The following is a 14,792-nucleotide window of genomic DNA, read 5'->3' as shown; positions in this document are numbered from 1 at the left end:
GGCCCGGCATTGGTCCTAGCGCTGCCATGTGCAGAGACTCAGTTTCCTTACTTTCAGAGTGAGGAGATGAGGGTTTGTACGATAAAGCAGTCATGAGAATTAAGTGAGGTATCTAACACTTGTCATGCTGACAGAATTATAGAAAGCCCGTAAGGCCTGCCTCGCCCCCAGGCGACCTCTAGCCCCCTGTGGGGTCCTCCAGATCAGCTCAGATTCCTTAGCCTTTTTATTTTTCTTACCTGTTCATCAGAGCCTCCAGAAGCAAAATACTCCCCTGTTCTTGAAAACACAACAGTGGTGGCAGGTCCCTAAACAGAAGATACAAAAATGAACAGAAAGGTTAGTCTACTATCCAATGGCTAATAAGTCTCTGTGAGCCTTTCCAGAGGAATCTCGAGTGTGGCCAGGTGCTGGGTTCTCTGCCCCCAGGCATCTCAGCAGGCCGTGTGTCGCCAGGACGGCTCACATGGGCAGTTCTGTGGGGCTGGCATCACTGGTCTCGCTTCTCCAATCACAACTAGAATGTTACCGAGCACTAGTGGCTCATGCCTGTAATCCTAGCTACTCAGGAGGCTGAGATCTGAAGATCACAGTTCAAAGCCAGCCTGGGCAGGAAAGTCCAATAATCTCCAATTAAGCATCCTGATAAAGCTGGTGTTGTGGTTCAAGTGGCAGAGCACTAGACTTGAGCAGAAGAGCTCAGGGACTTTAAGCTCTGAGTTTAAGCCCCAGGACCAACACACCAACCCCCTTTCCCCCCACACACACGTGGAATGTCAGAGATGCATACCAACTTTGCCAAGACCACAGCCCTGGAACCAGAGAGACTTAGGACCAACACTTCCCTACTGCTGGCCAGAGAAGTAGCAGTCCTGAGAAGCCAAGGGCTCACAGAACAAGGTGCTATCTGGGGCAGGGGTGGTAGGAAGGTCTGGGCAGTGAACCAATGGGACTCAATCCTATAACCTGCCATTTTCCTGTCGGGGGGTGGGGGATGTGCCTGTCCACCTTTGCAGGGCTGCAGACAGGCATGACCATCCACGGGGGAATGCTAGGGCCAGCAAGCACACCCAGCTTGGGAGAAGAAAGACAATTCTTCCTCACAGCACTGAAACTCATTCCAGAAGAATGCCCCTGGGCAAGCATCTGCCCACCCAACCACAGCGGCGCTTACTTCTTCCCCCCGAAGTTGTATTAGAGCCAGTACCTGGTATTCCCCGTGACAAATCAGGAAAGAGTTCTTTCTTAGGTGACAGATAGTATTGCTACTGTCACAATGACCAAGGCCGGGAGGGAGAAGCGCCCAAGGGCCCACAAGAGGGGGTTAAGCAGGACAGCCTGGCCTGGAGATGGCGTAGTGCTGGGAAGCTCCTGTATGCAGCACCAGAAAGGACCAGCCTTGGCTTGTGTCGGGGGCCATGGAACAAAGCAGCTTCTGCTCCTCCAGAGAGGGGGAGGTGGAGAGACATCACCCGGGCTCGGCCTGGGCACAGACAGGAGGACACATGCCTGCTCATGCTTCTAGAATCCAGCTATGCTTTTTTCCTCTCTCTCTCTCTTTCTCTCTGAGGAGCTCAGAACAGGATGACAAAGAAGACAAGACTCAACACCACTTCACCTGCACTAATCCACTTCATCGGAGGACAATCTGGGCGCTTGCTCTCCCGAGCTGGGCAACAAAGCCGCTAACCCATGCCTGCCTGACGCAGGTGGAACCCCAGGCTTGGGCATGCCCCTTCCATCCCCCCAGCCCCAGGAATCTTAAGCTGCCATTAACCAGGATAAAGTGGATCCACTTTTAAGTGATGGAGGACAATGCCCACTAAACATGGGTGGAGAGTCAAATACCAGGACAGCGTGCAAGACAGCGTGCAAGACAGCGTGAGCCACGTGCCTCCTTCTGCGTAACACTAATGTTCACGCATGCACCGAGCGGGACAGGGCAGGGAGCAAGTGCACAGGAAGCAAACAAAGGGTTTGACAGATGGAGAGGGTGGAATCTCAGGTAACTTGGCATGTTTATACCTTAGCTTTTTTTTTTTTTTTAGTGGCCCTCAGTTTTGAACTCACGGCGTAGGCACTTTGTTTTTTTTGTTTGTTTGTTTTTCTCTCAAGGTTAATGATCTATCACTTGAGCCACTGCTCCACTTGGGTGCTTTCTGGTAGTTTACTCGAGTTTATTGAGGCTCTTCTCACGGATCTGCCTGCCCTGATTGGGTTTTGAACTGTGATCCTCAGATCTGAGCCTCCTAGCCTCCTGGGTAGTTAGGCTTTCAGATAGACGACACTGCTGCCCAGCTATCCGTTAGCTTTTTTTGGCGGGGGTCGGTCATGGAGCTTGAACACTGGGCCTGGACACTGTTCCTGAGCTCTTCAGCTCAAGGCTACTGCCTTGCCCCTTGAGCCACAGTGCCACTTCCGATTTTCTGGTGATTCATTGGAGATAAAGAGTCTCGCAGACTTTAGTGCCTCGTCTGGCTTTGAACCGTGATCCTCACATCTCAGGCTCCTGAGTAGCTAGGATTACAGGTGTGAGCCACCGCACTCAGCTTTTCCTTTAGCTTTTTATATGAGTATATGCTATTACTACATAAATAGAAAAGCACACAATCATCCAAAATGGTTTTGACCTGGAGGAAAAATAAAAGAGGATCAAAGAGAAGGGAAAGAAACCAGTATGTAAGAGTTTCAAACAAAGATGGGCCCTCTGCCTGTCTGACTTCGTGGAGTAAATTAAGATGCCAAACAAATGTTCACACCAGAGAACTCAGAGGGTGGGGGTAAGCAGCAATTTTATCAGATTGTACCACCAGTGTCTTGTCACCTTTAGTTTGTGCAAGTACCTGCTATGGATGTTTGCCCAATGATGAAATCACCCATGACAAACTTCTTAGAGCATGTCAGCTTTGTTAAGCACCACGCGACTGCACATATTGGACTCTAATGGTGATGCCTTTGAGGACTCAGATAAGTGAGGCCCTGTCTACCTTGCTAAGCCTTCGCTCTTCTCCCTTCACCAATGCTCCTGCCCACCAGACAGGCTGGGTTCTTAAAGGTCTTCTCTTCCTCATTGCTTTTTCTGTCGCCGCCTCCTTCAGTAAGCTCATAAGTTGATGGGGTTTTTTTGTTCTTTTATTGTTCTTTAAGTATCTTCACTTAAGGCTATAAACTCATCTCTGATGATGACTTCAGATCCAAGAAGTTTCTAGGATGCGGTGTTAATACATCAGGTCTCAGCTCTGGGCAAGGATGTTGCTGAATGCCTCACCTCTGACAACAGAGACCATAACAGCCATCCTGGCAAAAGCCCAACCAGGTGACCTCACCCTTCAGCTCCCAAGAGCTCGATGCCAGCTGCTCACACCTGTAATCCTGTCTGCTTAAAGAGGCTGAGACCTGGAGGATTGTGATTCAGAGCCAGAACAAGGTCACTGGTTTTATCTTGATGTGCTGGATAATGCACAAGAACAGGAGGAATGACATTTTACAATCCACGGGGAAGGGTCCTTGGGCTAAGAAAGATGTCAGCTGTTTAAAGGGCTCTCATAAAAGAAAACAAACAAACACAAACACAAACACACACACACACACACACACACACACACACACCACAGACCCTTACACAAAGAGAAGTCGTGGTGATCACTCAGCATGCACCTGCTAGCAGATTTCTCAGAAGTGCTTTTGTTCTAGTTCTATTCAGGGAAAGCAGAAGAGGTAGGAGCATTCACTCTTGGTTCTAAGCCCCAAACTGGCTACTTGTCTGTCTAGCTCACCAGTTTGCTAAAGGACTAACAGCTGGGACAGCCCAGGTGGCCGCCAGCAGGGTCACAGTCGCCCCAGCCCAGTGTAGCTCTGCTGTACACCTGAATGTGCTGGTCCAGAGAGAACGCCCTTGAGACGCTCAAGATCCCAAGGAAGCAGAGGAAAAGGCCCATCCCCACCCCACAGCCTTGACCAACCAGCTCTCAGTATCTCAGAAGGCAACGGGATCCTAAACCACGGCTCACATCTGACTGCTGGGTGGGGACACATGAGCACTCTCAGGACTGCCAGCAGCCCCTGGCAGCCTGTCCCAGGTCTGTCTCCAGGTCATAGGTGGAGGAGGAGGCAAACTTGAAATCTGTGGGCTCCATTCTCCCCTGCCCCACTTGAGTGTGGTGACTCTGTCCCAACAGAACGTCATCCTGATGGCCGCTCTGCATAGCAGGAGACACGTCACAATTTTTGGACTCCCAACTTGACTTCCTATTCCTCTCAGCCATACTAGCCACGGTCACTAGCCAAGGTCATGGGAAGACCTCCATCTCCCCCTTGGAGGTCACACAGATGCATCCCATCTCTGCACCTCACTCTACTGCCCAGGCTGTACAAAACAATGGTCGGTAACAAAGGGGAAAACCCTAGCTTGGCATCCATGGCTCATGCCTGTAATCCCAGCTACTTAGGAAGCTGAGACCTGAGGATCATGGTTCAAAGCCAGCTCAGGCAGGAAAGTCTGTGAGACTCTTAGCTCCAATTAACTACCAAAAGGCTAGATATGGTGCTGAGGCCCCAAGTGGTAGAGCAATAGCCCTGAGCACAAGGGCTAAGGGTCAGCATCCAAGCCCTGTGTTCAAGCCCTAGGACTGGCACCAAACAAAAATCAATGAGGGGGAAAACAACCACAACAAAACATCAGCTGAGGTTCAGCAGGCACACTGGCCTGGAGACCCGGCTTCGACCCACTCGGTGCCACTGAGTACCGGACACTGCCGCTCACCTGATGGCCGTGGAGCGTGTAGAGGAGCCGGCCCTCCATCAGGTCCACGATCTTCAGGGTTGAGTCACTGGAGGCGGTGATCAGGTAGTTTCCGGAGGGGTGGAAGGAGACGGAGTTCACGGCTGAGCTATGCACTGGAAAGGGCGGACAGGGAGTCAGGTGCCAGCGGACGCCCCTCAGCAGCTGGAGACAAACAATTGGGGCAAATGGGACCTTGGCCCATGTTTGTCAGAGCTGGGCCAGGTCGCTCACTGCTCGAAAGAGCTGTGAGGAGCCCCACGTGGATTTCCCCAGAGAGCAGTACAATCAAGGATTGGGAGAAGACTGGTCAGCAGAGGGCAGGCAATGGGGACATGGGGACAAGGACACAGATGTGCAAGCCAGGGGAAATCTTTCCCCTCTCGCACAACACTCAGCAGTCAAGCGGGAGGCAAAAACACCACCCCAACAGAGCAGCTGAGTATAATTTACATGGTCACCGTGCCACCATGGTGCCACTGTCCTACAGGAAAGGATATGTGAAGGCTAGGATGCTCTCAGGAGCCAGCTGGGCCTGGGCTCCCACCCCAACCTCCCCACTGGCTCACCTCGTGCGACCTTCGACAAAACCCTTGACCGAAATGGGCAGTCAGTGTCTCCATGTTAGGGGTGCCATGGGCATGCTGTCAGGCTAAACGCACAAAGGTAAGGCCTGAACCTCAGCAGTCTGCATGGCATGTCCCTCTTCTCTGCCCTGGAGTTGGCCCGTGCAACTCAAGAGTCTGTTGGTGGTGGTGGTGGTGGTGGTGAGGGGGCTTGGACTCAGGTCTGGGCCCTGTCCTGTGAGCTCCTTTTGCTCAAGGATAGAGCTCTACCACTTAAGAACCACAGCAGCACTTCCCATTTTCTGGTGACAAACAGGTGGCCGGGGGACAGGAAGGCAAGAGGCACTTAGACCCAAGGGGTGGAAAGGCTTCAGGCCGGAAGAACCCACAAATCTGGGGTGGCCTTGTCTTATAGTGAGGAACACCAGAATAGATGGCAGACGTGACCAAGGATGGTGGGGGGGCGGTCTGTAGCAACACAGAGTTGCAGTTAGACACCAGTGGCTCACGCCTGTCATCCTAGCTACTCAGGAGGCTGAGGTCTTGAGGTCTGAGGATTTCAGGGCAAAGCCAGCCTGTTCGTCACTCCTCCAGTAGAAGGCTTCCTCCCTCTGTGACCGCCCTCTTGGGCTGCCCTTCCTTTGTCCTTGCAAAGCACCACCAGCCTCCCACCAAGTCACTGCACGGTGACTCACATTCACGCCTGCACCTCCACGACAGCATGAACTTCATCGGGCAGGGGTAAGTTGATCCCTGGTCCTGGCTCAGGGCCTGGCACTGAGCAGGCTTCACACAGTGGCTGGGGAGCATCTGCCTGGTGTCCAGAATCTCCATAGGGTCTACAGCTTTTCCTCAAGGCCAAGGCTCTGTGTGTGCATGGAATGGGTAGAGCCACAGGCCCATGCAGCCCACGTGGCAGGGAGCTGTGCCACAGCCAGTACGTGAACCTGCCCTGCACAGCCTCTTAGTGTTGCTGGAACAGAAGACCCCAGGGCCTTTGTTTCCATGGGCACAGGCCTGGTAAGGGAAACCAGTGTGGCCAAAGGTAATCATGATTCTGCCAAGCTGGCACTGCCACACGTAAGGGCAGGCCCAGAGCCCTCAGCCTGGCACTGAGATGCTAGACCAAGCACTGCTGGACCAGGAAACACACCCACCAATAACAGTGCTCAGCAGATCCCACAGGGGTGCACAGAGCCCCTCCGAGGCCAACCCCACTGAGGTGCAGGCAAGTGCGGAGAAGTGTTCCCATGCACACTTAGGAGAGCCAGCCAAAGCTTTACGTAACACGGTATTTATAGCCGCACAACATACTCTAGTGCCAGCAGCTCCGGGAGACAGCCTGGGGACGATGCAAGGGTCCTGCCGCCCGGTGTAGGGACCCCTCAGCCTGCACGGGGGTGGCCGTCACGCCTCCCCAGTAAGACAAAGCTGGCAGAGGAACAGCAGGGGCAGGGGAGTAAGAGGAGGGAAGGGTGTGTTCTGGGACGTGCAGGCTCCCCCAGCACCTTCATGCATGCCAGGCAAGCACTCTGCCACTAAGCCTCATTCCCAGCCAAGGGGTCCTAGTCTTAAGAACCATCCCTTGGGCCGAGAGTTTGGCCTAGTGGTAGAGTGCTTGCCTAGCATGCACAACAACCCAGGTTCGATTCCTCTGCATCACATACATAGAAGAAAGCTGGAAGTGGTGCTGAGGCTCAAGTGGTAGACCTCTAGCCTTGAGAAAGTCCAAGGACAGTGCTCAGGCCCTGAGCTCAAGCCCAGGACTGGCAAAAAAAAAAAAAAAAAAGAAAAGAAAAGAAAGGAAGGAAGAAAGAAGGAAAGAAAGAAAGAGAACCATCCCTGTACAGTACTCCCACAGGGGTTCTACTGGCAATGGGGGTGGGGGGGAGGCTACTTCTATGTTAAAACTCTGAACAACAACCCACTTTCCATCCGGTCCAGAGCTTGATGAAAACCCAGGGCTTGGATTTCCAAATCAAGCGTCTGGAAAAGACTAAGCCAAGCCAGGCGGGGAGACGACCTCTCCCAGACGCCTGGGGAATAACGCGCTCAGGTCATAGCAGTACAGGGAACTCTGAGTGAGAGCGAGCAGTGGGCAGAACAGACTCAGAGGCCCTGAGACCCAGGGTCTCTGCCTCCTAGCCGCGTGACTGTGGGCTAGCGTCATGTCCTCACCCCACTGGTGACATGGGCGGAAGCCCTGCCTTGTTGGGGCCTGTCACTGGATCACCAACCTGCAAGAGCCTGAAAAGCACAAAGCATTCTGGGTGCTTGGACGGGGGCTGCTGCTCAGATGGTTGAACAGTCTTGACGTGGGCTCCGAGCATATGGAGGAGCCTAACCCACTTCCATGGGTTAGGAAATCACAAAGACTCTACACAAGAAGCCAGAGCCAAGAAACACCCTGCCTGCGAGGACCACTACTCAGCCATCGACACACTAATCATGCACCAGCCATGGCCTCCGAGGCCTGACAATGGGGAGGCGAGGACACATGCCACCGTATCATTAACCAAATTTTCACAGGAGAGCCACGAGGTAAACAAGTGCCTCGCCGTCCAAGCCTTTCCTGCTCAGAACCCGCCCACTATCACCATCAGTCAAGGTGCACAAGTGCCTGACCGCCACGACCAGGGCAGAGTAGCCTGGAAGCCTGAAGGCACAGACCACACATCTCCAAGTGGAGACAGTCCCCAGTGCTGTATTCTGTTCTGAAGCCTCTGCAGAGCATGGGGTGAGCCAGGGCGGAGGTGGCGGTGTGAGAAAGACCTGCTTCTGGTGGCTGCACCCTGCCGCCTGGTGGTCGTTGTCGGGAACTACAGGTCTGGACCAATCTGGGACAGCAGAAGTTAAGACTCAGCCACAGCTTTCCCCCCAGTTAACAGGTACCTTGTTCCCAACTTTGTGCCAGCTGCTCTTGTTCTTGACATGAACCAATTCACAGAACCTCCACATACACACATACACACACACACACCCGCCATCATTGTCCCAGGAGTGACCTGCCAATGCCACATTCAATAGCAACATCTTCCACTCATGCTGAATTTTTCTCCCGGGCCTTGGAGAATCTGCCCCAGGACTCCTCCCCACCTCAGGCCCGTGGGTCGGGACTCAGACGCCTGACACACGTGCAGTGCCTCCGTGGCCGGCTCAACACTCACGCTGGTAATGCTGCAGCAGCCGGTGGGTCCTCACATCCCACAGCTTCACTGTGTTGTCCATGCCGGCGGCAGCGATGCACGTCCCGCTCGGGTGGAAATCCACGTAAGTGACGAAGCTGGAAGGACGGGGTCAGAGCCAGCTCAGGAGGGAACCACCCACCCCATGTGTCCCTGCGCCCAGGGCACTGCATTTTTGCCATGCTGCTTTACTAGGCAGTCAAGGAAGAGCAAGAACCTGGTGGAAGGGTGGACGGACTGCTGCCTTTTCTTTTGTTTTTAAACAGGGGGGAAAGTCGTCTGTAGACCTACAAGCCAGAGGGCTGCTCTGGGCTCCCGAGGTGCGGTTGGTACCCTTGAGGGGCTAGCAGAGGCACGGGGGGGGGGGGGGTGAGCAGGACTGCTGGCCCCATCTACCTGCGGGCAGGCCAAGCACCTCCCAGGTGTCCATGTGAGACACTCAGGCTGTCTCAGGAGGGCCCCTGGCCTTGGAGACTCACCCGCCATGCTCACAATACGAGTGGACACATTCCCGGCTGGTCTTGTCCCACAGCTTCACAGTCTTGTCATCGCTGGCAGACACGATGAGCCGCCCATCAGGGGAGAACCTAAGTCAATGGTCACACCCCGTTAGCGGACTCCCCCTAGACTCCACGCCCCTTTTCCTCAGGACCAGCCCCGCTTACACCAGAGGATTCCATGAGACGGAAGACAGCACTGGCCACCCTCATGCTAAGCATGGAGTGGGCGCAACACACCCCCACAGCCCAGCAGGCACATGGCAAGTGGCAATGCCTAGCCAGTGCCACCTGATGCCGTCACCAGTCTGAAGATGAAGATACACCTGTGTCGTCCATCCACACAGGAAGAGGCAGAGCTCCACAGTGCTAAAGGGCACCCAGCCCCCACTCAAAGCCTGCCGTGGATGCATGGTGTCATTTTGCCGCCTGGTCCCTCCTGCTCTTAGGGCTCTATGAGACATCTCAGGACTAAGGAGCTAGGTGACAGTGAACCTGACCTGCTTCTCCAAAGAAGACAGCTCAGTAGCCCCCATCCGTGTCCTAGTGTCCCCAGACTATCTGAACCCCCTCTTTTGGGGCAAAGAGACTGGAAACAGGAAGTTCTGTTGAAGGAACTGGATAAGCTGAAGCAGGCTTCTCTGTGCACGCAATTTGGGGACCTTGAAAAGTCCCTCAGGATACCTGGGTCCCCAAGCACACAGCACTGCCTTTCCCACGCCAGAGCCCGGGCCCCTCAGCAGCCCCAAGGAACCCATCCGGTTGCTCTGGAGCACAATCAGCCTCTGAGGGGGAGAAGGGCTGGAGGAAAGGGGGCAAGCTGGTGCCAGGGAGCACCAGATTCAACCCCAGCTCTGCCACGTTCCCACCAGGCACCCTGGGGAAGAAACAGTGCTGTTCCAAGCTTGTTTACTTATCTACTTAGTGGAATGACATCACCTAGCTGGCAGAAGGGTCTGCGGCGAGGTGGAAGAAGAAACCGCATAATGGGAACTCTGACAGCCTCTAAAGAGTGGCCCCTGTGGACCCCACACAGAGTTCAGAGATCTTGGCTGGCTAACAGGGTGTCGGGCACCAGCTCAGTGGATTTAACAGTGACAGCCAGGTGCTGGTGCTCATGCCTATAATCTTAGCTAGTCAGGAAGCTGAGATTTGAGAACTGTGGTTCAAAGCCAGCCTGGGGAGGAACGTCTGTGAGCCTCTTATTTCCAATAAACTACTCAAAAAATAATAAGAAAAAAAAAAAAAACAACTGTTGTTGACATTTTACAAATGAGGAAACTAAGGACTGGGAAGATTAGAAGCTGGCTGAGGGACAGCCCAGGGTCACAAGCGGATGTCCTGTCAATCACAGGTCCTTCCAGGGTCTCCAGACAGGACCGTGCTCACCTGGCACAGCGGACCCAGTTGATGTGCTGGCTCAGGGAGAAGAGGAACCTCTGGCGATGAGTGGACCACACCTTGACTGTCTTGTCATCCGAGGCTGTCACGAGGGACTGGCCGTCATTGCAGAAATGGACACTCCTCACTGTGGCTGTGTGTGCACGAAACACGGTGGACTCGCCCTTGCTGCAAGGACAGATGTCCCCCTTCAGGAATCTCGTGATGGTGACAGGAGGCCCACAGATAACATCAAAGCTCTTCCCACCCTCATGTACCCCTCCCAATGTCAGTCCAGGCCTGAACCCCTAAATATCCCAAAGAAAGCCAAAGCACCCCCCCCCCACACACACACAGAGTCAACACCAGGAGGGAACTTGAGCTAGCCAGAATCTCTATTCCAACCAGAGGGGAGAGAGGGCCACCACTGAAGCCTCAGCCTCTGATGGTAGCACCTCCTTAGCGGTAGGGCATGCCCCACCATGACCAGTGTAGACCTTGGTGGGGACAGCTCTGGCCCCCAGGTCCTACACAATGGTTAAGCTTCTCAAAGTCTTTTTTTTTTTTTGGGGGGGGGGTTGTTCCTGGAATTTGAACTCAGAGCCTATGCACTATCCCTGAGCTCCTTTTGCTCTGGACTAATGCTCTACCACTTTGCTCCACAGAGCCACCACTGATGTGCTGGTGGTTCACTGGACATAAAGAGTCTCAGACTTTTCTGCCTGGGCTGGCTCTGAACCATGATCCGTCAGATCTCAGCCTCCTGAGTAGCTAGGGTGACAGGCGTGAGCCACAGGCACCTGGCTCCCTCGATAGCTTTAACTCACACATTGGGTACCCAGATGCGGACTGTCTTGTCCCGGGAACCTGAGGCAAGCAAGTGTCCAGAGGGGGAGAAGTTCACACAGGTGACGGCGTCCTTGTGGCCCGTGAAGCGGTAGGCGCGGGACTGGGGCTTCATGTGCCAGACCATAAGGCACGAGTCCATGGAACTGCTGGCTGAGAAGAGCGGGCAATGCCATGACTCTTGGCTCTGGGGTCTCGGGCCTTGATAGGATGCTGGGGAAGCTTCCACAAGGGACCAGGAGCCTTGCTCCACCTTCCCCAGGAGCAGCCCACTTCTGGTGACACCCAGAGTCTGCGGGCCAGGACAACTCACTCATGTGGGGTGACAACGGAAAGCATGAGGGCACAATTCTCTTGTGTTCTCCCAACACCCCCAGCCAGCCCCACCCAGAGGGCCCTTGGACCACTAAAAAAAATTGCCTGACTCCCATCAGCAGTCGGAGCAACCAATACAGAGAAAAAACAAAACAACTCTCTGCCTATAGCAAATTCCAGACCAATGGCGTTTGGTGGAGGACTTGACAACAGGGTATGGGATGAGACTGATCTATGGGGAACAAGAAAGCTGGGTATGAGCATTTCCACAGCACCCCAAGACACAGCCAAAGGATGTGGGGGGGTCAGGTAGAGACCATATCATTGTGGACAAGGAAATCTAAGGAGCCACGTGACAGCCCATGCCACACAACAGATTCCTTTACTGTCCAAGGCTGTGTGACTTTCACAGGGTCCCTGATTTGAGTGTCACATTCTTTTTATGTAAAATGGAGCCCATGAAGACCAGTGCCCAAAAAAGTTGGCAGGTGAAAGCAAGATGGGGTCCAGACAAAGCACCAAGTTCTGCGACCCAACCCCTTCCAGGGAGAAACACCTTCCCAGCTCCTAGCCTAGTGCCTGGCCAACATGCTGTCTCTTACCCAGCTGCTTCGTGTTGAGACTGAAGTCCACGCAGGTAACTGCATCACGGTGGCCCTTAAAATGCCTCTCTAGTGAGGGGTCCTCCTGCAAGAGAAGGCTGGGTGAGGACTGGCCTTTCCTAGGGTCAAGACTCTTGAGGTTAAAAAGGGCTCAGCGTAGGACCAGGAGTGTGACTTAGTGGTAAGAGTGCTTGCCTAGCATGCACGAAGACCTGGCTTCAATTCCTCAGTACCACATACACAGAAAAAGCCAGAAGTGGTGCTGTGGCTCAAGTGGTAGAGTGCTAACCTTCAGAAAGTACAAGGATAGTGCCCAGGCCCTGAGTCCAAGCCCTAGAAATGGCAAAAAGAAAAAACTTTCATAAATTGTTCTTGGAATGAAAAGAACTACGCATGATTCCCCAGCCCTAGTAGGCTCTGGTGACGTCATCCTCATCTCTGGGCTCTACCCAAGGAGAAACAGTAGACCTGCTCGAGAACACTGCTTAAAGGAGAGCCAACCAAGGGAACATTCCAGAATCTCCCATCCACCAGTAGTTTGTATTTCAGCCTGTTAGGAGTTATATGATCATCTCAACCTCAGAAAACAGTTCTAGGTGCTTCCGGAGAATCCAGTAAAGATTTTTCTTGGTGATTTAAAAAAAATAATAATAAATCTCTGAAACAGAGCAAAACCACTGTCACTCCATCCATTGCACCAGAACAAAGGCTCCCTGGCCTTATGCCCAGCCCCCACTCCCACCCCTTTCAATAACAGGTAGAGTGGCAGGTGTGCAGAGAGCTTCCAACGCCAATTCCCCATTGGGCTTCTCAGGAACATAAGGTGTGAAACCAGTGCAGCTCTGCACTCAGTGGGCCAGAAGCAAGTTCAGGTGCAACTCGGGCCAGGAAACCTGGGGTGTCAGTGAGGCCCTTAAGCAGCCCCCCTCCCAGGGGTAGGCAATGTGGAGGATGGGAGGGGGGGGGAGATTGCAGAAGGACATCAAAAAGAGCGGGGAGGAGGCAGGCCAGGGGACTCACACCTGTAATCCTAGCTACTCAGGAGACTTGAGATTTGAGGATCCCGGTTCAAAGTCAGGTGAGGCAGGAAAGTCAGTGAGGCTCAGAAAGAACAACAAAGAACAATAACACAACACAAAACAACAAAAGCCAGAAACAGAACGGTGACAACAAAACAACACACGCACACACAAAAAAAAAGCCAGAAGTGGAAAACTGTGACTCAGGTGGTAGAGCACTAAAGCTCAGGGACAGGGTCCAGGCCCTGAGTTCAAGCCCTAGGATTGGCCAAAAATAAATAAATAAATAAATAAAAATAAAAATAAATAAGAGAGGGTGGAATTATCTCTGCCAAGACTCCCCAGAACCCGCAGGCCCCACAGACACGCAAACTCTCATGAAGAGGTGCTGGGTTCTTCTCCTCTCTGTCGTTCCCTCCTCCTCCAGTCTCCTTTTGACACCCCCCCCCGGTGCCCCCCTCCACCCCGCGTCCCTCAGGGAGTCTGGAACTCGGAGAGAGAACCCTGGAGGCGGGGGGGGGGGGGGATCCCACCCGTGAGACCCCAGCCCCCCACCCGGGTGGGAGCGAGGTGACAGGCCGGCCCCAGGCCTCAGGCGGGGTGGTGCGCGTGTCTAACGTGCAGAACCCCTAGAACTCAGGGGCTCGTTCCCCGCCTCCTCGTCCCGCTCCCGTTGGAGTCCCCGCACCGGGCTGGGCAGGTCCGGGTGCGGGGTCGGCCCGGAGCCTGAGGCGGACGCGGCCGCCCGGGGACCCGGCACCCCACGCACGCACCCCTCTCGTTGGCAATGGCTCCCAGCCGGCCAGGCGGCTCACCGCAGTCCGGAAGGAGAGACTCAAGCCCCCTCAGGCAGCTTACCTGGCCCGGCGCGGCCATGACGGGGCTGAGAACGCCGGAGACGCCGCCGGGAACTCCCGGGCGACAGTTGAGCCCGTTCAGTTTCCGCGCCCCCCCAACCGCCGCCAATAGCAACGCGGGAAGCGCGGCTTCGCCCCGCCCACCGCCATTAAAGGAGACAGGCTTCCGCTTTGCTTTGGGGGAGGGTTTTTTTGTCCTCCGACCGGAAGCAGGACAAATGCAGCAGATACTCCGGCTTCTGCGCTCAGCTGCGCCAAGGCCAGGAAATACACAGACTGGATGACGAAAGGCCTCTGCCCGCTGTCATTCATTTCTTTCTGAGGACTTAATAAAACCCCTGACGAGGGTTTCACGAAACCGGCGCGTCGCCCAACTCCGCGTCAGAGGGAGCGCAGCCTTCTGGGAAATGCAGTCCGTGCTGCCCTCACTGCAGCGGTCCAGTCTGGTGGAACTACACTTCCCGAGATGCCTCGGGAGCGTTGGCGCTACAGCTTTGAAAGATCCGGAAGGGCAACAGCGAGAGGTTCCGGTTGAACGTTCCTTTCCAGCATCTCCGGGAGTATGAATGGTTCGGTCGTCCGAATGTCGCTCGAGGCAAGTGACGCTCAGAATCTCAGCCGTGGACTGGAGAGATCTACAGGTTCGAATCTCAGTGCTGGCCTGATTCTTCCTGGCACCTCAGGGGCTCAAATGCCTCTGCCTCTCTGTTATGGGGAATACGATGCAGCCCTGAAAAACTGTTAT

General features: G+C 54.3%; 1 protein-coding gene across 2 annotated transcripts in view; it reads right to left on the bottom strand.

Moving 5' to 3' along the window:
* The window catches only part of Poc1a (POC1 centriolar protein A), a 38,679-nt gene extending 24,467 nt beyond the window's left edge, over positions 1 to 14,212 (bottom strand). Inside the window, exons 1-8 of one of the 2 annotated variants that reach the window (XM_090323103.1) lie at positions 14,049 to 14,212; positions 12,172 to 12,256; positions 11,236 to 11,407; positions 10,418 to 10,597; positions 9,011 to 9,118; positions 8,514 to 8,629; positions 4,763 to 4,896; positions 240 to 308 (exon numbers count right to left, since the gene is read on the bottom strand). In XM_090323103.1, the coding sequence (XP_090179229.1) occupies positions 240 to 308; positions 4,763 to 4,896; positions 8,514 to 8,629; positions 9,011 to 9,118; positions 10,418 to 10,597; positions 11,236 to 11,407; positions 12,172 to 12,256; positions 14,049 to 14,066 (882 nt within the window). In that variant the 5' untranslated portion in view covers positions 14,067 to 14,212. Of the gene's footprint in view, positions 1 to 239; positions 309 to 4,762; positions 4,897 to 8,513; positions 8,630 to 9,010; positions 9,119 to 10,417; positions 10,598 to 11,235; positions 11,408 to 12,171; positions 12,258 to 14,048 lie in introns of those variants that run through there. The other variant, XM_090323104.1, reaches the window with a different exon arrangement.
* Between the last annotated feature and the right edge of the window lie 580 nt (positions 14,213 to 14,792).

Source organism: Megascapheus bottae, chromosome 32 (genome assembly GCF_031878675.1).
Source record: "Megascapheus bottae isolate mThoBot1 chromosome 32, mThoBot2.hap1, whole genome shotgun sequence".
NCBI lineage: Eukaryota > Metazoa > Chordata > Mammalia > Rodentia > Geomyidae > Megascapheus > Megascapheus bottae.
Note: the sequence above shows the minus strand (reverse complement) of the source record. Positions and strands in the feature narration are given on the sequence as shown.